Genomic DNA, 23,740 nt, shown 5'->3' with positions numbered 1-23,740 from the left:
CTGGACGCAGTACTCCAGCTGTGGCCTGACCAGTGCCACATAGAGGGGGAGGATCACCTCCTTGGACCTGCTCGAGATGCATCTGTGGATGCATGCCAAGGTGCGGTTGGCCTTCCTTATTGCCTCCCCACACTGCCGGCCCATGTTCATCTTGGAGTCAGTGATGACTCCAAGATCCTTTTCCACCTCTGTACTGACAAGAAGATGCCCTATAATGGGGAAAATATCGGATTTCTACCCTTCTTATTGCCGCTTTATGATAGGTGAAAAAAGGCCTGGAAAAATCCTTAAAAATGGCCGGCTTTTTTTCTGCTTGTTTTTTAAATCTCTGGACATTCAGATCCAGGCCACGCTGTAATACGGGCATTTGAAGAACCAGGGAAATTTTATGCTGGCTGATAAGGGTGTCAAGTGAAAAGAGGGGAAGAGGCATTTAAAACTCTCTATAGCTGTCTATGTTTCTTTAAGACCTATATAACTCCAATATGTAGTAAACATCTGGGGAAAAAATCTTTGAGCTGGTCTAGATCAGAGCCCTGCAAAGGGGATGTGAGAGTTTTTTGGGAACAAGCAGGTCATTTCACTTCAGCTCAGGTTGATTTGGGGACTTGTTTTATGTATCTGAATGGAAACCATCCGTGCACGGAGGGGCCCACTTGCCTAACTACTTTCATTTTCAGTCCTGTCAATATACCAGGTATTTGAAAATTGAGCCAGGCCCTTAACAAATCATGAGGCTGACTTAAAAATCTCTAAAAAGCTGTTACTTTTTGTTGTCCTTTCTGAAATCCTCAGGCCCTGTCTTCAAACATCTCATGCTCCAAGTTGTGGAGCAAGTTTGCTTCTTTTAAATAGAAGCAAAGCTGCTCCCAGAATCACTGGTTTTCATGAGCTGAGGCTTTGAGAGCTGTGCTAACTATTGTCAGACTTGTAGTGCAGGGGCCGATGCTGCTGCGTTCAAGGTGTGTTAGGAACTGGGTTTGAGGCCATTGTTAGACATCCAGCGCCTGTTGTTCCTCTGGATAAGGCAGAAGAGATTCCAATAAACAAGTCCTGAAATCCCAAAGAGGAAATGCAGGGGAAACTAGACATGCTCTCCTAATATCCCTGAGTTCAAATATTAGCTACACTAGCATAAGGAAGCCAGAAAGGTTGTCAGCACTGCTCTCAATCTTTTGCAGATCACCTTTGAGCGACTGCCATTCTTGGAGCCACGACAGCTCGGTGGCTATAATAACAGAGCCAGTGGATTGGTTGGGAGACTGGTTCCCCGAGACTGCTGGTGCCTTTATGAGAGGGTTTACGTGAAGTGATTGCCTGCCACAGCAGGGGATTGCTCCGATGACCCAGGAGGGCCCTTCTAGCCCAGTATTGAAGAGCCCATACTGAGCAAATCCCAGGGGTGGGGGCAGGGGGAAGTGTTACTGAATACAGATAGACAGTTGCACACAAATGAAATCCTCCCTGATAACTTTGTCCTGGCTTGTGCTTTCCCGTAACTTGTTTCTTGGCACAAACACAGTGTCCGTGGGTCATTAGAGCTAATGCATCAAGGCCAGACTCCATAATAGAGACGCTGGACTTTATACAACATGTCCATTTTCCTTACCCATCCCTCCCCGGCTCAATTGGCTCCCTTCCACCTATTGTGAAGTGAATATTTCTTGTAACAGTTTGTTCAGGAGCATGAGAGCTGAGGCAGCAGGATTAGGATGTCTTTATCAGCTTCAGCTAATGTTTGTGTGCTAGGTTTTGCTGCCCAGTGCTGTAAACTTGGATCTTGTGGATGCCATGAACTGTGTGTGTGTGTGTGATCTTGCAGATGCCATGAGCTGTGTGTGTGTGTGAAGTTAAGGTGGAAGTGATGCCTGGGGCTCTATCTGAAGCCATTAGTCTCGATTGCCGGGAGGCATCGGGGCAGACTTGCTAAATTCCAAGTAGCTGAGGCAATGTTCTTTGTATCATGTAAAAAAATAACCTGATGATTTTCAAGCCAGTCTCAGGATTTGAGGGAGCCCGGCTGCAGGACTGGACCTGAAGGCACAAGCTGATTGCTCATGTGGAGGTGGCTGAGGCAGGACTGGTAGGACTGGTTATGGTTACGCTGGCCCTGCCTGGCTGGGTGGGGGGTGGCCACGGGGGCCACTGCAAGCCAGCCTGGACTTCCCCAGCCCCTTCCATGCAGCTCCTGTGGGGAGGTGTTAGGAGAAGAGGACTCCTGGCCTTCAGCCTAAACAGGGTTCAAATGAGAATGTGGCGCGTTGGAAAGGCACCAGTCACAGCTGAGATGCAGAGTCCTGATCTCTTGAGTGCATTTTAAGAACCTTTGCAGCGTGGCACACTGCCAGTCCTCATCCCCCAGCTTCACCTGTGGCCGGCGAGGGCGCTTTGGATGCATGCCTCGCAGCTGCCTGACAGCACTGTCATATAGTTTTAGGAATGGGTCAGACAAGGACCTGGCTGGGACAGTTTGGGTGGGGACGATCCTGCCTCTAGCAGAAGCCAGGGACCAACCTGTTTGGCAGGCATGGCACAAATTAGTTCCGCATCCTGCCCGAGCACCGCTCTGATCCCCTTCCCCTATCCAATCTACTGCTGTGCTTTCTGCTCCCTATTCTGTGTTCCCTGCCTGATCTCCTGCTCTGTCTTTTGCTTCCTGCCCTTATCTGTTGCTGTGCTGTGCTGTAGCAGCAGGAGTAGCCTGTAGTCCTCACACACAGCAACCTGTGGTCCTTCTCTGTGCCTCTACACCCTTTTATCTAAAAGAAGAAGGCTACCCAGCCAAGGGGCCTCCTTCCCAGAATTCAGTCCAGGCAGGCAGAGAGCTCTGGCCAGCTTCCTTTCCTCCCAGGCACCATCTTGAGAGTCCACTCGGATCACATAGATACAGGCCAGGTCACGCCCCACCTTGGGGCGGCAGTCAGTCACGTGCAGCTGGGCTCAGGCTGTGGCCTCCCAAGGGGCCAGTCCATGTCCTCCTATGCAGGCAGGCATAGGAGAGGTTTGTGCTGGGTGGGGGTGGGGGTTTGTGCACCTCTGGGTTCAGCTGTGTGCTGGGCTCTAGGGAGTCTCTTCTGTGTGAGATGCTAAGCCTTAACTTCTTTTCCTTTCTTCCTTCTCTTAGGTGCGAGAGATCCTAGGTCGCTGCACTTGCCCCTCTCAGTTCCCCATGATCAAAGTCTCAGAGGGTAAATATAAAGTGGGAGACTCCAACGCGCTGATCTTTGTTCGAGTAAGATCCTCCACAGCCACATTTCCTACCTCCTCCCATCCCACTCCCCCTCTCCCTCCCCTGTTCTGTGCTGGGAAGACTGTCAGGTTGCCAGCAATGATAGATTGCCCGTCTCCCTTCTCCCTTCCCCAGCTTTCCTTCTGGGGGAGCCCTAACCAGCACGGGAGACTTTCATTCAATGGAAGGGCAGTATTTTCTGGTGGCTGGAGCACAGGACTGGGAGTCAGGAGCTCCTGAGTGCTAACCCACTTGCTCCTTGGCATTGTGACAAGCAGTGCCGACAGTGGGGATTGTAACTCCTGGCCCCTTCCTGTGCTGAGGTTGAGGGTTTGCAAATATTTGCAGAGCACATTGCAGCCATAAAGCTCTCACCATTATCGTTCTGCTTTGCTCCTTGTGGGGCTGAGGAGGAATCCAGATGACGCTTGAAATTTCATCTGTGTCATGGGATCTCTCGGCCCTTTATAATTCATGGCAATGTTCTTTGCAAGGCAAAATCCCCCACCGTGAGCCATCACTTGATCTGCAGTAGCTGGAAAGATGCCACTGGTTTTGCATGGTGACAAAGTCTGTCTTCACTTAGTCTCCCCTAATGTTGCCCCTGTGTTACGTTGTTGTCTGCAAAGATGTCAAGAGTGGCTGTGAGCTGAACTGAGGTGACACTGGGAGAAGAAATGTTAGCATACAGGGAACAGGCAGCTTCATTTCAGCAGCTTGGAATAGCTGAGACCTCTGCAGGGTGGGTTGATGGTTGGTGCTGTGCTGGTTTCTATTGTGTAGCTCAGGCAGTGACTGTCACAGCTGGCTGGATCAGGGCTAGACACACCCAAGCCTTGTGAAGCTAACACATCAGGATCCCATTCTCTACAAGGATGTAACCAATGTGCAGAAAGAAAACATGGCCACTTCTCTTATGATGCCAGTTCCCTTCATCTTCCTCACACGGTGGGCTCTACTCTCACCTAACGCATGCAGCTGCGGTTCAGAGGTGAATTCTAGTGTTGAATCTGCTGCTACCTATATTTAGGAGCCAAATTCCTCCATGTGACACCTCCCTGCTTTTGAGAGTTTGAACCCACTGGGGAAATGCAGAGACTTTCTCTGATCTTTTGAGTATGACACTATGCTGAGGATTAAGAGATCTGAGTTAAATTCCTGGCTCTGCCCATGGGACTGTGCAGATCACTGAATCTCCCTATGACCCAGTTTCTCATCTGTAAAATGGGTTGATAATCCTTTTCTCCTCCTCTTTGTCTCTTCTGTTGAAAAAGCATGAGCTTAAAGAGGTTTCTTTCCTGCAGGCATATACAGATCTGAGCACAGCGTGGCTTAAGTTTGCTAAAACTCGAGAAATTGTCTACATCTTAAACACTTTTCCCCTTTTTTGCATTTTCCTTAGTTTGGACCCAGAGGAGAAGTAGGCTGGTCAGTTTCATGCTTGATGGTCAGTTTCACTGTCATGTGCTACACATTCAGCCTTCACTGCACAGACAACAGGGTTGTGTTTATGCTAGTTTTCAACAGAACGTTTTAACCATCCTGAACATCTCTCTATCAGTGTTAGAACAAAACCTCTTTTCCTCTTTCCATTTTGATTCCAAAGTATCCCTTTTCAAGCTGCTGTTTCACATGGTCATTTGATCTCCCAGCCCCTATCACTTATCAGAGTCTTGCATTTTGTCTACCACAGGATTTGCACTGCTGGTGAGCTGGCTTGGGGAGACACACTTTGCACTAGTAGCTAAAATCCTAATGTAGACAAGAGGCCTAGATAGCTAAACTCTTATAGTCATAACTCTCAAAGCAATTTACAACAGAAAATGAGTATTGTTATCCTCCTGATAGGAAAACAATGGCAAAGAGAGATTAAGGGACCTGGCAGGAGTCAAATGGCATATCAGTGGCAGAGGCAGACATAGCATTCAAGTTGGCAACTCACGATCAAGTGCCTTAACCAATAAACCACACTGTCTCTCATCTCCCCATCTCATCCCACTCCCTCCCTTCCCTGTCCCTTCTGTTCTTTGATGCTTATTCTGATTGTGTGTAGGATTTAACTAATCAATATGTTATCTTCACACCTTGCATTATATGGGCTGAACCCAGCTGCCTTGTCCTGTACTGACAAGCTCACATGGTCCAATTTCAGGTAGAATTTCCCATTCTCTGTGACCAATTACCCACAGTCTCTATGTTGTCTGCCTGAAGTCCACCTTCCCCCCACCCATGAATGGAGTGTTGACTGGAAGGGTCTGAAATATCAAGGCAACTTCAAGGCAGGGGTTTGGGAATGATTTCCTAGCAGCCAGACCTTCACACAAGACTCTGTTCAGTCTTAAGAAAGTCCCCCAAGCGGGGATAAGCAGAGTCACAGCTTAGAGCAGATACAAAGGCCCACTGGAATACAGGGAGGTGGGGAGATCTCATCTTCCAATGACCCCTGGGTCCTGTAAGTTTGCAAAGCTGGTGACGCTTCCTGGAGAGCCTTGTATCACATCCTGTGTGCAGAAGTCAACATACTGACGTAGCGTTGACTCACCGGAGGCTCTGAACTCCCTTTGTTCCTTAGAGTGTACAGAAAAGCAGCCCCTTTGCTCCCTTAGAGAAAAACGGTGAACGTAATATCAGTCATTAAGGACTTTAGCTCTGGGAGAATTGTTCTGTAGAAGCCATTATACTCAGGACTGTATATCTACATCTCCAGTTTCCCCTTGAGTAGACTGTCAGGTTGGGAGGTGAGAATGCTGTCTCTTTGACACCTGGGCCCATGTGCACTGCTTGTCATCAAATCTGTTGTGTAAATTCACTAGTTTTATCTGTGTCCAAGGGAAGTGTTGTCATCTCTGCTTTATGGGTGGAGAAACTGAGACACAGGGAGGTGGAGTGATTTAACCAAGGTCGCAAAGGAGGCCTGTGGCAGGGCTGGGAATCAAGACAGACCTCCTGATTCCCAGTGCTGTGTCTCCACCATAAAGCTATCCTTGGGGTTCTGTTGCTGCAGGGTCAGCGGAGGACCCAGAACTCGAGTCTTAGCAGATCAGTGAGGAGAAGTCTGTTAAGTGTGGCCTGGGGACGAGTGTTCAGGATAGGGCTCGGACCCAGGGCAGGGATCCCAAGCCACCTATCACTTTAGGCAAACCACACCCAGCTCCTCTTCCAGCCTTGCTTTTCTCATCCCTAGTAGGGCTGATATGTAGTGTATTGAACTGGAGACAATAGGGGCCCAGCAGTGACCTGTGAGCCAAGGCCCTGGAACCTGCTTCTGCACATCACTTTTTAAAGCAAAGGCTTCTCAGATCAGCAGCTTCTCATCCCAGCAGCCAGCACTGAGGCTTCAGACAGGATGGGGACCTCAAGTGGGGCAGGAGCTGCAGGATGTGAATGCTTACGCTGAACAATTGTCCCTCCTTGCAACACAGACGGGGGGAAGAACAGTGCCTAATGACATGGGCAGGGTTCCTTTCCATAAAGCTTCATAGTTAACCATGGGAGCTTTGAAAGTGGCTCAACTGACAGCTGTGCAACCCTAACAAGCTCTGCCTACACTCACAGCATGCCTCACAAGCTAAGCAGAGTTGGGCCTGGGCCAAGTTTGAATGGGACACTTGAATTGAAAGCTAGGTGCTGCTAGATGCAGTGCTGCAGGTTCAGTAGGAGACCCTGTGAGTCAGGATTGGCCCAATACCCTGTTCTGATGTTGCTGGAAGTACTGTGCTGTGTGAGAGGTACCCACGAGCCATGCCACCACGAGTTCTAATCCTGACTGTGCTATTTCCTTGCTATGTGTTACCTTTGGCGATATACTTAGCTTCACTTTATGCCTCAGTTTCCTTATTTGTAAAATGGGGAATGGCTTACAATTGTGAGAGAGATAGATATCAGTAGGCTTCTGTAGTGAGATGCATGTAAAGAGCTCTGGAAATGGTCACTGCAATGCCACCAAGCAGAGGGGTCATGTCCTTCAGGGCCCTGTCCAGAGTTTAGCCTGAGCTGTTGCATTCTACCTCCCTAAATTCCCTTGTGCACTTTTGGTTGGGCACAGTATTGTTCTGCACTTCTATGCCCCAGTGTTGTACCCAGCCAGTGTGCACTGGAATTTTATGCCCCAGAAGTGGCTTCATTTTAGCAGCAGGTGCAATTACTCCTTTGGAATATGAACCCTATAAGCCCAAATGTTGCATGGTATTACTGGAAGTGGGGTAGCGGGGAGGCTGGGGGGAGGCTAGTTCCACTGCTTACCTGCAAAAGGAGAGTCTGGCTACCTCAGTGAGTGTAACCAGGTGGGTGACCCTCCCTTCACTCACTCCAGGGATGCTGACAGGTGTTTGTCTCTTTGGTGCCCTAACAGGTGCTGAGGAGCCATGTGATGGTGCGTGTCGGCGGTGGGTGGGACACCCTGGAGCACTACCTGGACAAGCATGACCCCTGCAGATGTGCCTCCCTGTGTAAGTGTGTGGAGTGGGGACTCACCCAGAAACCTCTGGGCAGGCCACTCACCTGAGTCCCTTTGTAAGGGGGGTCTTGTAGGAGGAGACTTGTTGGAACAGGGCTGGATGCCCTGGGCTGGCTACTGTCCCCTGCTTTAGCAGCTAGCAGGTTTGGCTCATGCCAGCCTGAGGGCTGTGCAGAACTGCAGCGGTGCCTCATTGTGGCTTATTAAGGGTCCTTGATGCCATCAGCCCTGAGAGCTCCCTTCCCAGGGGAACCCTGTCCCTGTTACCTGTGATCGTGGCTTCCAGGCCTCTCCTGCCTGTGCCTACGCTACCCTCCTTGTGAGAGGAGGAAGGCAGCTGGCAGCCCCAAGGGAAAGGGAATGGGAGAAGAGGAGGAAGGGGCCTTTGATCCTGGGTGGGCACATAGCGAGCTCTGCCCTGAGGGCTGAACCCTGCCTGGATCTGACCCCACTGTTTTGCTCTTTCTCCAGCTCATCGGCTGACACAGACACGAGCTCTGGGCTTCTCCCCGCAGAAGGTAGCATCTCCCGGCAACTTTTCCCCCAGCCCACGGGCTGCCAGCCCCAGCTCCCAGCGCCGCTCTGAAGGGATGCTGAACCCCTACCGGCCCGCAGAGCCCCTGCGCTTAGGGGATAAGCGGCCCTCAGCAGGCGGGGACTCAGCTCATGCCAAGACAGACCGGTGTGGCCTGCCCCCTCGATTGGACGCCCTGAGGCAGAACTCCAGCACGACATTGAACGCCAGGCAGGAAGGACTCCCGCCACGGCCTGGAAACATCCCTGCCTCCATTCAGAGTTCATGCAGCCCCTCGAGGGTCCCCACAGCACTGCCCAACTGCAACGTATCTGAGCCACAAGCTTCAACTACTCTCAGGTAGCATCTGGCAACTGATGCCAAGTGGGCACAGCCCGTGCTGCCTTGGCCCAGCAGCTCTAGGGGGGCTGGCCCATTCTGACAAAGGGACCTGACCTGGGAGAGGGCTGGTGGGGAAGTGTCCTGTGATCCCCCTTGCCCCAGGTTGTCACCGAGGGACAGCCACGGCTTAGTGACCTCCTAGGTAGTGAGCATGATGATCACCTCAACCCCAGTGCAGTAGAGCCAGGGGCACCCCGCTTTCCTGCTGCAGTGGGGTCTGTGCTTGTCTGGGTGTGGTGCCAGGGCCCCCAAACTGGGGCTGGACTTGCTCCCCATCTGTCTGCAGTGATACCCCCTGCACCATCCAAGTGCAGTAGGCTCTGCTTTGCCACTTAGCGCCCAGGGCTGGGAGCCCCTTGGGGCGGGCCCAGCCCTACCTGGATGCTCTTGGGAGGGGAAGGTGTGGCCCCTCTGTCTGGAAGCCTTTTGCTGGCCACCCTGGGGCAGGGGGCTTTGTGGAGTGCAGGTGGGGTGATGTGGCCACCACGGTGTCCTGGGGGCGGTGGGGGGAGATGTTTGGTGGGGGTCCATGGCTGGGATAGTGGGGGGCTTGGTGCTGGAAGAAGATGCAAGCCCATCCCCCTAGCTGCCTGAGTCACATCCAGAGGAAGAGATGCTTCCATAGTGAGCAGAGGCCGGCCAGTGACTCACTCCCTGGGAACAGAGGCAGGATGGGGGAGGCGGGCTCTGGGATGCCATGGCAACCACTTCCCAAACTCAACAACTTCTCCTGGGCCCAAGCCCAGATGCTTAGGGAGGAACAGAGCCTCCCCCTGGAAGGGGGCGACCTGGGCAGGACTGGGGGCACTCTCCAGCCCCTGCTTCTAGCCCTCTGTCTCCTGCTCGCCCTTTCCTGGTCCTCCACCGAGTGCTGGGAAAGGGGGGAGGCAGCCCGGCTGCTGGGACTGGCGGGGGAGTGGAGCAGGGCTGGGATTGGCGTCCTGCTTTGAAGAGCAGCAAAATGCCTTGGCTCCTGGGCTGTGCTGAATAGGGCTGTGATGCTAGGATGTGGATTCAGGCCCCTGGGGTGTGGAGCCCCCCCAGGCATGTGTGTTCTCAAGGAGCAGGATCTGCCTCAGTCCTGCTCCTTGAGTCCTGCTTTCTTCTCCACTTCCTGATCTCCCCCTTCTGTCCTGTCTGGAACAGGCCGTGGCAGGTCACCGTGTCCCTCTGTACACAAGGAGGTCATTCAAACCCTCCCCCTTTGGCCTGCACTGCAGAGGGGTCTGGGAGTGTCTGTCTGTCCTCTCCATCAAAGGGCTGAAGGATGTTGGGTTCCCAGGACAGGAGGAAACTAGGACCCTGGGCACCAGCATGCCTCTAGGGAACAGGGAGACTGGGAGTGTGGGAAGATCCAGCCCTCTGGGTGGTCCTGTTCAGGTATTGCCCTCCCTGTGTTCGGTGTTTCTCCAGAGAGCCCCAGCCCCCGGACCCCTGAGTAGGTGACAGTCTTGGCCTTTCATTTGACGCTAACAAGCCAGCAGACACAAGCTGGAAAGTGTGACCTCAAAAGACTCAACACTAGCAAGCAAAGAGACAAGCCTACTGTATTTCCTCTCAGCATCTCATGACTTCTAAGACAATTGTCCTGGTCCTTGGTCCTGTCTCATGATGTTTAATCCTTAAGGGTGGCAGTAGCATTCTCTGGCCCCTGACTACTGGGTTCAGCCCCAAGGGTAAGATATGCTCTTAACAACACTCACAACAGGAACCCACTGAGGAGCTTGTGGCATCACAAAACCAAGCCAGGTCCCTGCCTGAGCCCAGCCAGGCCACAAGCCCATTCTCCGGGGGGATATGTTATTAGTTCTCCTTTATCAGGGCCATATGGGATCAGCCTGCTGCTTCCTGTTCACTCCTTAGTTTTTGTGCTGCATGTGCAGTATTTGTGCGTTAACATAGCTACACCAAGTGGCTTTATGTAACTCAGAGGGAGGGGGGCATGATCCAGGCTGTAGCTTGGAGATCTTCTTTTCAGTATCACTTAGATCAAGGGAAGAACAACTTTTTTGTCAGGCATATCACAAATTAGTCCTTCACCCTATCCGAGTGCCACTCTGATCCCCTTCCCTGGCTCAGTCTGCTGCTCTGCTTTCTGTTTCCTGCTCTATTTGCCACTGTGCTGCCTGTCCCACCCCCCTTGATCTGCCACATGTCACACACAGAGGCTGCCTGTGCCACGTGGGACACCCATGCCACAAATTGGCCACCCTTGACCTAGGTGCTCTCTGCAAGACATGACCCTACTGCCACTCACTGTCTTGCCACCTCTTCCTTTTCACTATTCTAGGAACTTTCTCCTGCTCCTAATTCCTGCTGGACTGACTTTTTTTCCAGCTCAAATGTGAACATTTTTGGCAAGCCTGAGGAGCACTGGCTGAGCTATTTTGGAAATAGTTCTATGAATGTGGGATAAAAATACTTTACGTGCCAGTCAGCAGTGCAAGGTTGTGGAGCTTGAAGACATCTGATGTGAACAACTAGGCCTATTGAGGTGCTCTCCTTTGGCTTGGAAAAGCAAGCCCTGTTTGATGGAAGTGGGTCAGTAGATGGGAGCACTTAATGGACTGGGGGAGTTTGGAGCATACAGGTGGCAGCCATTACTCTTAGCAGGTCTAGCACTGTTGTTTCATAGACAGGAAGCTAAGTTAGGACTCAGGAGACCTGGGCTTGTCCCCAGCTCAGCTGTTCAGTAGTGTGAGCAGTGAGCAATTGGGGCACTAGCCCTGGGCACCCAATTACAGGGGATCCAAGGATGGCATCTGCCTCTGCTGCTGCCCTGCCCACATTGCAGATCCTGGCTGCCACCTTAGGCAAGACGCACTACCTTACTCTGCCTCCATGTCCCCTCTCTGCCTTGCCTGTTTAACCTGTAAGTTGCTTGAGACGGGGCCCGTCTTGCTAGGCTAACATCCATTTCCTGGCCAGTGAGGGCCCCAAATTTGGGTTGGATGCTCCTGTGATATACATAAGGCTCTGGAGATTGCTGAGTGAGAGGCATTTGTTAGCCATAAAAGCCTCTGAACTCCCTGAGCCTGTGGCCCCCACAGGTGGTGCAGACAGAGGTCGTGTGTGCCACTCGCTGCCTGGGTCAGGACATGAGGGAGGAATAGGCAATGCCAGGGACTCAGTGCTGCACTCGAGGAATCAGAAACCGGGCCATTGCAGTGAGTAAGGTTCCCCCCAGGAAGCTTTTTTCCTTTTTTTTTTAAAGAAATGTTTCACGTTCCAAGCCAAATCAAGTCCAAATCCTTGAGCCAGCCCAGAACCATAAGCGGCCCTATGACCGGCAAACATCCTCCACCCCCACCAGGGGTTCAGGTATTTCCAGAGTGTTTTGGAAGGCATTATACGTGCAGGTCCAAGCCTGAAGGCTTGGGGTTTGGATGCCCCCGAGTTTCTCCTGCCCTCAGCCATATGGCTGCAGGAACAAGGGAGGGAGAAGCTTCCCATTTCCATAAAACGGGCATTAAGCCCCAACACCTCGGCAGGTACTAATCCATGCCAGAAGAACAGTTATTCCCGGGAGGCTTCACTAGGCCACATGTAGGGCAAATGACTCCTGTGCCAGTGCCCCCTGGTAAACAGGGCTAGGAAATGCCTGTGACCCAGATCACAGAGCGAGGGGAAAGGCAAGCACCTTGGTGTGCCGAATGCTGCAGGGGCTGCGTGATAGTAATGGATGGGGGGGATCCGCTACAGAGATTGGATCTTGGTCCCCCCGGGGATGTTATTTCACACAGCGATTTGGGCTTTTCTTTCCTGAGAGCAGAGTGCAGGGCAGAGACTGATGATGTGGAGCGGAAAGGCAGGGCCCTGGCCTCCAGCTTGTGAATGGGAGATGTGACTAATTGCAGAGGGGAGGGTGGGAGGCAACAGCCAAAGGAAAAAAAGTTCCTGCAAATGGACTGCGGGGGGGGGGGGGGGGGCGGGGCTTTCCTAGCAGGAGCCTGCCCTCTGCTGGGCCGCGTGGGGAACAGCTGCAGGTGCTCCCACTTGCGGCTGGGAAGGAAACCTTTTTTTCTGCAAACATATTTATTTCTATATAAGTGCACCTCTAACAACCCATCGAGTGATCACTGTGGTTCACCTGACAGACCAAAACGCAGTTAAAATATCTGAGTCCTGTTACACAGTTTGCACTGTGCACCTACACACCTATCACCAGTCCAATACTTTCACTCATCATCGTCATGTTTGTCATCATTGCTGTCCTCACCATTGTCCTCCTTGTTGTTCGCTTCAGAGGGTTTGCCTCTGAAAAGTCTATGCTAGCCCCCTTTCCACCATATGAGGTCCACCATTTCTTTCCTGTCTTCTTCTGTCTTCCTGCAGTACCCAGTACATTTCACTCAGCCACATTTTAATACAGCTGTCAACCGTGGGGTCTGAGTGCCTGATTGTGAGCAGGTTCCTGGTCTTTCACAGGGCATACCTGAAGCAGGAGATGAACTGGTCGAAGCAGTTGGGACCCTTTGCTCTTTGGTCAGGTGCCCATAGAGGACCGCTCCTCTGGTCTGGGTTCAGAAACCTGTTGCCACCAGGAGGAGTGCCTGGACTTCCTTCCACACCTCTCTGCAGCTGGGAAGCAAACATGCAACCTGGGCTGAAGCTTGCTTAGTGCATGGCCCTGGCCCTGCTCTGCCTGCCCAGGGCTGCATTGCCTTCAGGAGGGCAATGAAAGCGAGCCTTGGGTAATGGGGCTTCTTTGAGTTGTTAGCTCAGAGCTGGAGTCTGGAGCAGAACAGGGGATCCCAGTGCCCCCAGTTTTGGGGAAGGGAGCCTGGATCCCAACCACGTGGCTCTGGCTAAGGCCTGCGATCTATGTGGTTGGATTGGGGGTGCTGTGACCGCCCACTAGAGCAGCCCGTGGATCTGGGGAGAAGCCTGTGGTGGTCAGTGAGGAGTATGGTCTCCATCTGTTTCCCCCTGCCTACATGCGGCACTGACATCCTGTCCTTGTGCTCCCCTCTCTTCCAGGCCCCGGGACCAGCTGCCCCCCAGGATCCGGCGCTACTCTGGAGACAGCGACTCCTCAGCATCGTCTGCACAGAGCGGCATCCTGGGTCGGCAGCGCGGTGAAGACAGCGGCAGTGGCCCTCTCAGTCTGCACAGGAGGGAAGCTGGGAGGCGCGTGACCGAGGGAGGGGCCAGGCCCCAGGCCCCCAAGAGGCAGCCATCAAGCCGCAGCCAGTCGCGGGACCGCGGCATCTTCTCAGGGATGAAGCCAGCTCCAGGGCCCGCGAAAGCGGAGCCAGAGGAGCGGGGCCGCTCTCGCCTCTCCAACAGGCTGAGCCGGCCCAGCAAGCCAGCCCCCCGAGCACACAGCCAGGGCAGGGCCGGTGGGGAGCCCGTGCTGCTCATCAGCCGCGGCAGGGACGGGCAGCACTCCTGGACACGGGCTGAGGAGCTGAAGGAGAACATCAGAGACTCCGGCAGAGTCACGCCCAGGACCATGAGCCCAGCTCACAGGCAAGTTCCTCGGGTCTTGTCACAGAGCCCTACTCCAATCCCCCGGAGGGCTTCACTTCCCACCAGCAAGATGGCAGAGCACGTGCCCCGGGTGCCACAGCAAACTCCCAGACTCAGGAAGCAGCAGCCGCCGAGGCAGAGGCAGGGGCCGGAGGTTGAAGCCAGGGTCCCAGCGCAGGAGCGGACGGCCAGGGAGCCCCTGCCGCCGAGGCAGCTGTCCGAGAACTTCCACCAGGACCTGGAGGAGCTGGCAAAGAGCTTCCGCTTCCCCCTGTGCCTGGACCCCAGCCAGGAACAGCAGCTCTACCAGCGCCTGGAGGAGGAGTTCCTGGCCAACTCCCAGCTGATGGAGCTGGATGGGGAGGAGGCTGAGCCCCTGGGCCGTCCCTGTGACACTACCCGCCTCCAGCAGACCACGCCAGACCAAGCAGCTGTTGACTCAGCCTACTGCTCCTCCAGCTCCTCTTCTTCCTCCCTCAGCTTCTTCTGCAAGCATGGCTTCCCAGTAGACTTCAGCGAGCGGCCCAAAGATGAACCCAGGAGGAACCCTGTGTCCCAGCGCCCTTGGGCCCCTGACTGCAGCATGGCCCCTGCTGAGCTCCAGAACGGCTCTTCTTGGGACTCCCAGGTGGGCCTGGAGCCAACACTGTGCCGGAGAAAGCTTGTGCTCTCAAGTTCCTCTGATGAAAGTAACTACTACACAGCTTTGAATGATGTCCTGGAAGGGCAGGAAGGGACGGAAGTCTCCAAACTGGGTGCAGATGCTCCCCTGAATATCTTGGAGGTGGTCAGCTCTGACACAGACTTGGGGCTGCTCATGGCTGATGACATGGAGGATGAGCTGACAGAAACCGAGGAGGGCCCTCCTGGGGAGATATCCCTAGATGGGACACTGGATGCATCCGAGACTCAGGAAGTGGTACTGAGGCAAAAGAAGTACCTGAAGAAACCAGACCGAGTGCCTTCTGTCTATAAACTGAAGCTGAGGCCCAAGGCCAAGCCACGTGTTGACACTCAGCCGGATAAGAAGCCCTCCAAGATCCCCACACCCCTCAGCTACAAGATAGCAGACAAGTCCCCAGCGGGGAGCACCTCACCCAAGGGGAGCCCTTCCAAGCGCCCAGTGGAGCACAAGCCCTGGAGAGTCTTTCACAATGTCTTCTCCTCCTTCATGGAGCCACCCCAGGGCCAGACAGAGCCAGGAGGGCTGGATGAGGATGCATGGGCGTGAGGGCCTCGGGTAAGGGATTAGTGGTACCCATTCGAGATGACGGGACCAGCCTGTAGCATTCCCCATTGCTGCTTTCAGATCTTCCTGTCCCAAACCTGCTGCCTTGGGTGTGTTCCTGTTGTGACACTGGCATTGCTGCTACTGTTGGCAATGAGATGTCCCCGAGATTTTCATTTTGAAGGTACCTCCAGGTGGAGCTTCTGTTCATAGAGGCCAGAGCCCGAGCTCTGACAAGGCAGAGTAGTAGGAGGCTCCTGTTTCATCTTATTTTAATTTAGGTCTTACAAGTGCTGTGTTTCAGGGACACAGCCTCGAGCCCTGGATTCCTGGGGAGAGGTGGAAGAGGGGAAAAAACTGAAACATCTTAGACCTTTCTTGGTCTTGGATCAAGGCTGCTTTGACCTTCAGAGGTTGAACTTGAGCTCCCCCTGAGTCCAAGCACAACCAGTCGTTCAGCCTTGAGAAACCCCAAGCAACTTGGTCATGGGCCCAGAGCCCAGTGGCTACACTTTAGGGATGGTGAGGGGGTGGGGAGGCATATCTCCAAGCGCTGAGCAGTTGGGCACAGCAGCTCTCTCCCGAGAGACGTGCAGAGTGGAGCAGTAGAAGGGAATAGGGGTTTGATGTTTCTAAGTCATCTGTATTGCCTTTGGGGGCTTGGAGGAGAGTTAGGGAACTATATTGCACATTTTTGTTGTATTCTGGCAGGACATCCAGTAAGCTGGGGCTCCTAGCGTTAGCTGATCCTTGACATACTGTATGTGTGTTAATAACATTTGTATTTATATAGATTTCCTGGAGTGTTTGTGTATATATCATTCCTTTGCCTAGACTGCTGCTTCCCTCAGTGTCCAGCCTCAGCCCTAGGAATGCAGATGTGGAACTGACCAATGAGCTTTCTAAACTGAGACAGTAAAAACTAATGATGTGAGATCGCTGCCGCCGTCTGGTCTGATTTGTACATCCCAAGAGGTGGAGAAAATGGGCCCTAGGGTAAGCCTGTGATGTCAAAATGAATGTGGGCCGACAGTGTGGGGACGTGGTCAGGAAGGCCAACCGCACCTTGTCATGCATCCACAGATGCATCTCGAGCAGGTCCAAGGAGGTGATCCTCCCCCTCTATGCGGCACTGGTCAGGCTGCAGCTGGAGTACTGCGTCCAGTTCTGGGCGCCGCACTTCAAGAGGGACGTGGCCAGCATGGAGAGGGTCCAGAGGAGGCCACTCGCATGATCAGGGGACAGCAGGGCAGGCCCTACGAGGAGAGGCTACGGGACCTGAACCTGTTCAGCCTCCACAAGAGAAGGCTGAGGGGGATCTAGTAGCCTGTTACAAACTAGTCAGGGGGGACCAGCAGGCATTGGGGGGTCCCTGTTCCCCTGAGCACCGCCAGGAGTGACCAGGAATAACGGTCACAAGCTGGCAGAGGGTAGGTTTAGGTTAGATATCAGGAGGCGCTACTTCACGGTCAGGGCGGCTAGGATCTGGAACCAGCTTCCAAGAGAAGTGGTTCTGGCTCCAACCCTGGGGGTCTTTAAGAGGAGGTTGGATGAACACTTGGCTGGGGTCTTTGGACCCCAGTACTCTTTCCTGCCATGGTAGGGGTTTGGACTTGGTGATTAGATTAGATATTAGGAGGCGCTACTTCACAGTCAGGGTGGCTAGGGCCTGGAACCAGCTTCCAGGGGAAGTGGTGCAGGCTCCTAGCCTGGGGATTTTTAAAAGGAAGTTAGATGAGCACCTTGCCGGGGTCATCTGACCCCGGTGCTCTTTCCTGCTAAGGCAGGGGGTCGGACTAGATGATCTACCTAGGTCCCTTCCGACTCTAGCTACTATGAAACTATGAAACTATGAAACTATCTGCTCAGGTCCCTTCCGACCCTAGAAACTATGAAACTATGAAACAAGCTTTTGCCCTGTGACTCCTTCCACAAGCTTATTGGGGCTCCCACCATCAAACCACCGTGGTGTCAGTCTCTTTGTTGAGGGGGAATGTCCCTGTGCCCTGCTAACTGAGCCAGTCTGAGTGACTTGAGTCAGCTGATGAGTCTGCTCTCTCCTCTCAGCTGTACTGGGAGGGTCTGACTCTCGGCAGACCACCACCAGACCACCTGGCATAAAACAACTGGGGTGGAAGGGACCTCAGGAGGTCACACCTAATCCAGTCCCCTCAAGGCAGGATCAGCCCTGTCTAACCCAGCCCAGCCAAGTGCTCATCTAACCTGCATTTAAAAATTTCCAAAGATGGAAATTCCATGACAGTTAACTTAACCAGTGCTTACCCACCCGCAGCATGGAAAAGATCTTCCTAGGATCCAACCTAAATTGTCCTTGTTCCAATTTGAGCCCATTACTTCTTGTCCTGTCTTTTGTGGACACAGAAAACAGTCAATCCTCATCCTCTTAGTAACAGTCCATTTTGTATTTGAAGGCTGTCATCAGCCTAGCTTCTCTTCTCCAGACTAAATAATTTTAGCTCTTCCAACCTTTCCTCCTGTGTCACGCTTTCGAGATCACTAAGCCCTTGCCCTCCCCTGGATTCGTTCCCATTTGTCCATGTCTCTTGAAGTGTGACGCCTGGAACAGACCCAGGACTCCAGGTGAGCCCTCCCGGGTGCTGACAGAGCGTAACAATCACTTCCTGTGATTTACATGTGATGCTCGTGTTAATACACCCATTTGCTTTTTGTGCTGCAGTAGTACACTCAGACTGAACTTGCAGTCCACTGTAATCCCCAGGTCCTTTTCTGCAAGCTTGCCGTTCTTTCCCAATTTCTAGTTGTGCATTTGACTGTTCTGCCCTGCATGCAACTTGTCTTTGCGTGTGTCCTTACTGAATTTCATCTGATTTATCCAGATCATTTTCCCAGTTCATCAGTCATTTTGAATCCTCGTCTTGGCTTACTTATGAAAATGTCATAGGAGACATGTCAAAAGCCTCATGGAAATTGAGGTGCATCACATCTACTGCTGTTCCCCATCTATAAAGCTTTGTCATAGAAAGAAATCAGGCTGATTCAGTGTGGCTTGCTCCTAACAAACCTATGTTGGCTGTTCTTATATGACCTTTTTATCTTCTAGGTGCTTAGAAATAGAATATGGCATTCTTAGCTTCAGGACTCTAAGATGTTCCCAACACTTTGAGAACATCCCACTTGTCAAAGCAATCCATAACCTGCTCCTGCTTTACCCTAGGCTGAGTGTTTCCCCTACTGTCCTTGCTGCTAACTGTGCTTTTCATTTGACAGTTGACCTTTTTGTGAAGGAAAAAAGGGCATCAAACACTTCAGCTTTCTCTGTACCACCCATTATTAGCTCTCCTTTCCATTCAGTCAGGGACCTACACTTTCCTTGGCCTTCCTTTTATTTCTCACATACTCCTAAATACTTATTGTTACTTCTACTGTCCCTTGCCAGCTCTATCTCAAGTTGTGTCTTAGCCTTCTTGATTTCCTTCCTCCATGCCCATGCTGTGATCTTATCCTCATCCCTAGTAATATGGCCAAGTTACCACTTTTTGTGAGGTTGCTTTCTCAGTTTCAAGTCACTGAAGAGTTCACTATTTAGGCCATCTAATCTGTGTTTCCTATCCTTCCTTTGAATTTGGATAGCTTTCTCCTCTGCCTTTAATAATGTCTCTTTGAGGTGCAGCCCGCTGTCCTGGACTCCTTTTCCCATTAGACTTATCTCCCAGAAGATCCCTCTCATCACTTCCCTGAGTTTCTTCAAGGCTGTTTTTTGCAAGCCCAGTATTTTCAGTGACAGGCACCTGCTTCCTTACCCGTGGGAAGCAGAAATGGAGCCTCACGCTGATCCTGGCACAAGGAACCATGCTCTCTACTGGCCACAGCTGAGAACTACAGTAAAAAAATAATCCCTGTCCCACTTGGGGAGCTGGACTGAGTGCAAGTCTCCAAATAGTTTTTCCTGGAATTGGCCTGCTTCCAAGGGCACCCAGCGGATCAAGAGCAGACCTGTGCAGGAACTGGGACAAGCCAAATTTCCCTGGGACCTGCATTTGGCTTCTCTTTACCAGGCTTTGAAAAGCACATTCTTATCCTAATGCTTCTGGCGTGTGGAAGTGCACTGTGAAGTCGCACCCAAGAAGTGGCTGTATTATGGCAGGGCAGTTGGGGATTTTGCAGTCAGCCAAACAACTTTACTTCTCCCCTGAAGCTGAGCCCAACATTTGCTTGTGAGTCTGGGAAGAGCCACGTAATCTTCCCCGAAGCCACAGGAGCGCATGCCCCTGCAAGGAGTTCCCGAGGGCGGGGCAGGGGTGACTCCAGGTGGGTTTGCCAGTGCTCTCGCACCTCCCTTTAGTTGAGCTCCCCAGCCTGTCAGTGCAGCTCGTACTGGGGGTCCACGCGTACGGTGAGCTCTGAACTCTCTGGCCAGAGCCCCTGCCTTCATGGAGCCCAGGGCCTGGGCGCTGCTGCTGCTCTCCCCTCTTTTCTCCACAGCTGAATTCAGGGAGGAAGGAGGAGGAGGGGGAGAAGTGGGAGTGAACAGCAATGGCCCTCTCCCCCTGAGCTCCAGATCTGGTGGGGAGTGAGGGGTTGGCAGCTAATGACAGCCTGCTGCCATGGACATGGGGTGCTCAGTGCTAACAGCCAGCCCCCTTCCCAGGTTGTCCTGGCAGCCGGTCTTGGGAAGATTGCAGGGCATGGTCAAAAGAGCTGCCTTTGGCTTAGGAGGAGCACGGTTCACCTTCCTCACCTGCAGCACATTGCAGCTCAGGAAGGAAGTGCAACCCCTCTCCCATGCCCCACCCGCAGGAGCAGATGACATGTTCTTACTGCTCTTTATTGGCTTTCATTCACCTGGAGGTGCAGCTTTGGGAGCCTGGTATGGTATCCAAGAAGAGTGAATAAATAGCCTTTAGTAGAAAATCCAGTTTAAAATCTCACACAATGTAGAACTCAGTCACCAGTCACGGCAGGCCCCTGAGGATCTATGCCATCTCCTGGGTCTGGCCATTAGCACTGGCCTAACAGCCCTGGCCTGGCAGTGCACCAAAGACCCTGCTCTCCACCCCATGGCAATCAGGACTGGCTCCCTGTGGGAATGATAGGAGCACTCTCCATCCGTGGGATGTAGGGAAGTGCGTTCCTGGCACTGGTGGTGAGTGCAGTGCTAGGGATACCTGGACTGAGCCTGGTTCAAGCAGTCTGTCGATGGGATGAACATGGTCCTTAAGAGCCAGCAGCTAAGTGCTCTTTGACTCTACCTCTGCTCAGCTGAGCCTGGGGTTGATGGGGCAAAAGGCTCAGCCACTCCTCCCTTGGGTCAGACTCCCTCCTGTTGGGCAGGCACTGATGCCTGATGGCCGTAAGGACCCAATCTAGATGAAAGACACTTGGGAAGAAGATCTGTTACTGCTTAGATGGCTCCTTCCCTTCCACCCCACAGCTCTTCCCCAAGACCCATATCTCGCCTCTAACTAGAGAGTTTACCTTCATCGTTGCTGAGTGTTTCCTGGAGCGCAAGTTCTTGCTGCCCACAGCCAGGACTGCAGCAGAGGCTTGACCGGCTGGCCAACCACATCATTGTCCAGCAGAGAAAGTCTTCTGCACCAGCCAGGCTGAGGCGAGAGAGCCTTTCATGGGCATTAGCTGCCAAGGAAGTGATCCTAGTGCAGGAGAAGGCCCCAGCTAAAGCCCACCCTGAAGCCTGTTAAAGCACAGTTGCAGGACATGTGTGTCTGCCACCCTCATAGCCCAGACAGGACACTCTCTATTCCCCTGGCCCCAGTCCTCTCTTTTCCATGAGAGGGACCCAAAAGTGGGAGACAATGGAGAGAGGAATGAAAAGTACTGAGATTGTCGCTGCCAAAGTGAAGACAAACATTTAAAAGAATTGATTTCATCCCCAGATGAAAGGTATCAACCAACAAGGACTGTATTTGGCTCAGGTTACAAAACCCAAGATCACTGAAAAGGCCTGAGGGGATTTTGCCTATCAATCCAATTGTGACTGCTACACGGGTTTAGAGGGGAGCATCGACTTGTATGCATCAGTCGCACCAGTGGCAACGTTCAGTTCATCCATAGCAGGGAACAGCGCCTGCCCTGGCTGCTAGGAATTGCCAGACTTTGCCTGGGTTGAGGTAGCTCCCTCCGCCCATGGATCCGGCCTGTATCTGTGCCATGTCCTGTATGTGCCTTGGTATGCAGGGGTGCGGACTGCAGACACAAGCCCGGGAAGACCCCATCTCCTCCATTACCTGCCTCATCCAGGAAGCCATCCTCTCACACCCCCTCAGTCCCACTCACCCCCACACCAACCTCACTGGCCAGGGGTTGAAATAACAAACACCACAGTTAACTCTTAGGTCATGACCAGCCCAATTACCATTTGATCTAAAACTGCATCACGTGTTCGGTCCCTGAAGGTGGAGAGCTGGTAACCAGATCCTTGTGCACCAAGGATCCATGGGCAACAGGGAGGGGAGGTGGTGACCAGAGAGTCCCCTCTGCCTGGATGGTCCATGTCAGGTGGACACAGGTAGCTAGTTCTCAACCTGTTCCTTCCTGATCCCTGGAGCTCCCCCCGCCCCAGCCAGCATTGTGTCTCAGTGTGGCATCGGGTCATGGGCAACACCTCCTGCAGGCACATGGTGAAGTGGTTGTGCTTGTAGGCCCTGACCAGGACACTGCATCAGCTCCTTGAAAGTCAGAAGGATGTGGCAGTTGTACTCGGCTGAGCACTCCAGGCACCCGCATTTCCAGCTCTTGTTCACCAGGATGGAGATGGGCTTCTTCCCAGCCCACTTGTGCCCCACTACAATGATAGGCCTCTCATTAGCACTGCCCAGCCTGGGGAGGGAATTGCAGGCAGATCAAGGACAGGGGCACGGTCCTGGGCACCAAGGAGAGAGGGAGGGGCTGGAAGAGTTCATCCTGGGGAACGGGAGTGACTACTCAAAGCCAAGGCTGCAGCCTGGCCCTGGGGAGAGGCATGGCCAGGTGCACCTAGTGCATTCCCGCTGCACCCCATGCTGGCTACAACTCAAACCCTATGTGCTGCATCTTACAAACCTAGGCCTCTGCACAGCAGCCCCATCTATTCCTTTTTCCCACACCAAACCCTCTTGCCTTTCTACCTTTTGGTCCTAGTGTCCAGTTCCTATGCAGGATGGTGACCAGGTGCTTCTATGGCCCCACGAAGCCAACTCCGGTCTCCAGGCATGGAAAGAAATGTGCTAACTCCCAAGCCTGGCTGCAGCCCACAACTAGGTGGCCATGGCAGTTGTCCTGGGCTTGCCTTTCCACTGCCTGATAGGGATGCAGCGGATGTTGGCCTGCGTCTACTTGCTGCACAGCTCAGGGAAGCCCTCGGACAGGCAGCACGAGACCCTGGGCAGTCACTCCAGGAAGACGAGCCACCAGTCCCTTCTGGAAACTGAAAGGGAGATAGTCGAGCTCCCCACCCCGAGAGCCTGGCTACCAGCTTCCCCCTGCTGCCACCTGCCCCCTGCTCACCTGTTCTCTGCTGTTGGATCATCTTGACTTACTCAAAGCTCACAGGGCTGCAGATATTGTATGCCAGCACAAAGGTATCTGTGTTCTGCAGCCCCCAGCACTTCAGGTTCAACCACTCCTTCAGGACAAAGAGCATAAGCTATTTTTTTCGGGGGGAGGAATAAGGGGGGTGCCAGCCCAGAGGGGATCCTGGATAGCTCAGCTCATCCCAGCAACCCTCTGCCCCGGTGATGTCAGGGGGCAGCCCAGGGTGTAACCAGCAGTGGGGAGGAAACTGGATCCTCTGCCACCTCTCAGAGAGGCAGAGGTGATGCCAAGAATGGATTGCCCCCTCCCACGTAGCCAGGGGCTGGGGCCATTGTGGGTAGATATCTGTCATCTTTGAGGGAACTATTAGCCACTCCCCTTACTGAGAGGGGAACAGCCCCTGCCCTGGGTGAGTTGCCCTGCTGGCACAGTAGTACATGCATGCCAGCCCTGTGGCCTGATGGAGGACCTCCAGGATGAATGCCAAGCAGAGGAGCAGCTCTCCAAGCTCCGAGGCAGAGCGCACTGGCATGGGGAGGGTCCATCTCACATGGAAGTGCAGGCTATCCATGCCTCATTTCACTGACAGTGCTGAGTGACCACCCAAGAAGCCTGGTGAACTGGGCACCCACTGGGCTGCCAGGGACCAGACAGCCGGCTACGCAGCCCACCTGCCACCTGGGGAGCCACCAAGCCAGCCAGGTGGGAAGCCAGGTAACTCACTGCAAAGGAGGCTGGGTAGTCTGCCAGTCCATCAAGCAGGCATCTGGGGAACCAGCAAGTTAGAGGACCCTTGTCCCTCCCCTCAAAGCTGGGCAGTCTGCCCGATGTCCTGCCGGTGTCGCAGGGGAGTTGCTGAAGGGGTGAGAACCTTCCTTCGCCTCCCATTTGCTCATGCTACCTGACTTCAAGCGAAAGCCCTCACAT

General features: G+C 53.2%; 2 protein-coding genes across 6 annotated transcripts in view; one reads left to right on the top strand and one right to left on the bottom strand.

The window, feature by feature from the left end:
• Window positions 1–16,230, top strand: part of GAS2L1 (growth arrest specific 2 like 1) — a 34,593-nt gene extending 18,363 nt beyond the window's left edge. For 4 of the 5 annotated variants that reach the window (XM_090063312.1, XM_090063311.1, XM_090063310.1 and 1 more), the window contains exons 3-6: window positions 3,125–3,232; window positions 7,581–7,677; window positions 8,157–8,559; window positions 13,582–16,230. In XM_090063312.1, coding sequence (XP_089919438.1) covers window positions 3,125–3,232; window positions 7,581–7,677; window positions 8,157–8,559; window positions 13,582–15,304 — 2,331 coding nt within the window. In that variant the 3' untranslated portion in view covers window positions 15,305–16,230. The remainder of the gene's footprint in view (window positions 1–3,124; window positions 3,233–7,580; window positions 7,678–8,156; window positions 8,560–13,581) is intronic. The other variant, XM_090063314.1, reaches the window with a different exon arrangement.
• Window positions 16,231–21,876: 5,646 nt separating this feature from the next.
• On the bottom strand, window positions 21,877–22,922 carry RASL10A (RAS like family 10 member A). Its single transcript, XM_090063954.1, has 2 exons — window positions 22,819–22,922; window positions 21,877–22,120 (listed from the first exon to the last, which is right to left on the bottom strand). The coding sequence occupies exons 1-2, from the start codon at window positions 22,920–22,922 to the stop codon at window positions 21,877–21,879; spliced, it is 348 nt and encodes a 115-aa protein (XP_089920080.1).
• Window positions 22,923–23,740: the final 818 nt, after the last annotated feature.

This window comes from Crocodylus siamensis, chromosome 9, assembly GCF_052110815.1.
Source record: "Crocodylus siamensis isolate JL-2025a chromosome 9, ASM5211081v1, whole genome shotgun sequence".
Taxonomy (NCBI): domain Eukaryota; kingdom Metazoa; phylum Chordata; order Crocodylia; family Crocodylidae; genus Crocodylus; species Crocodylus siamensis.
This window is presented reverse-complemented; position numbering and strand designations above follow the sequence as displayed.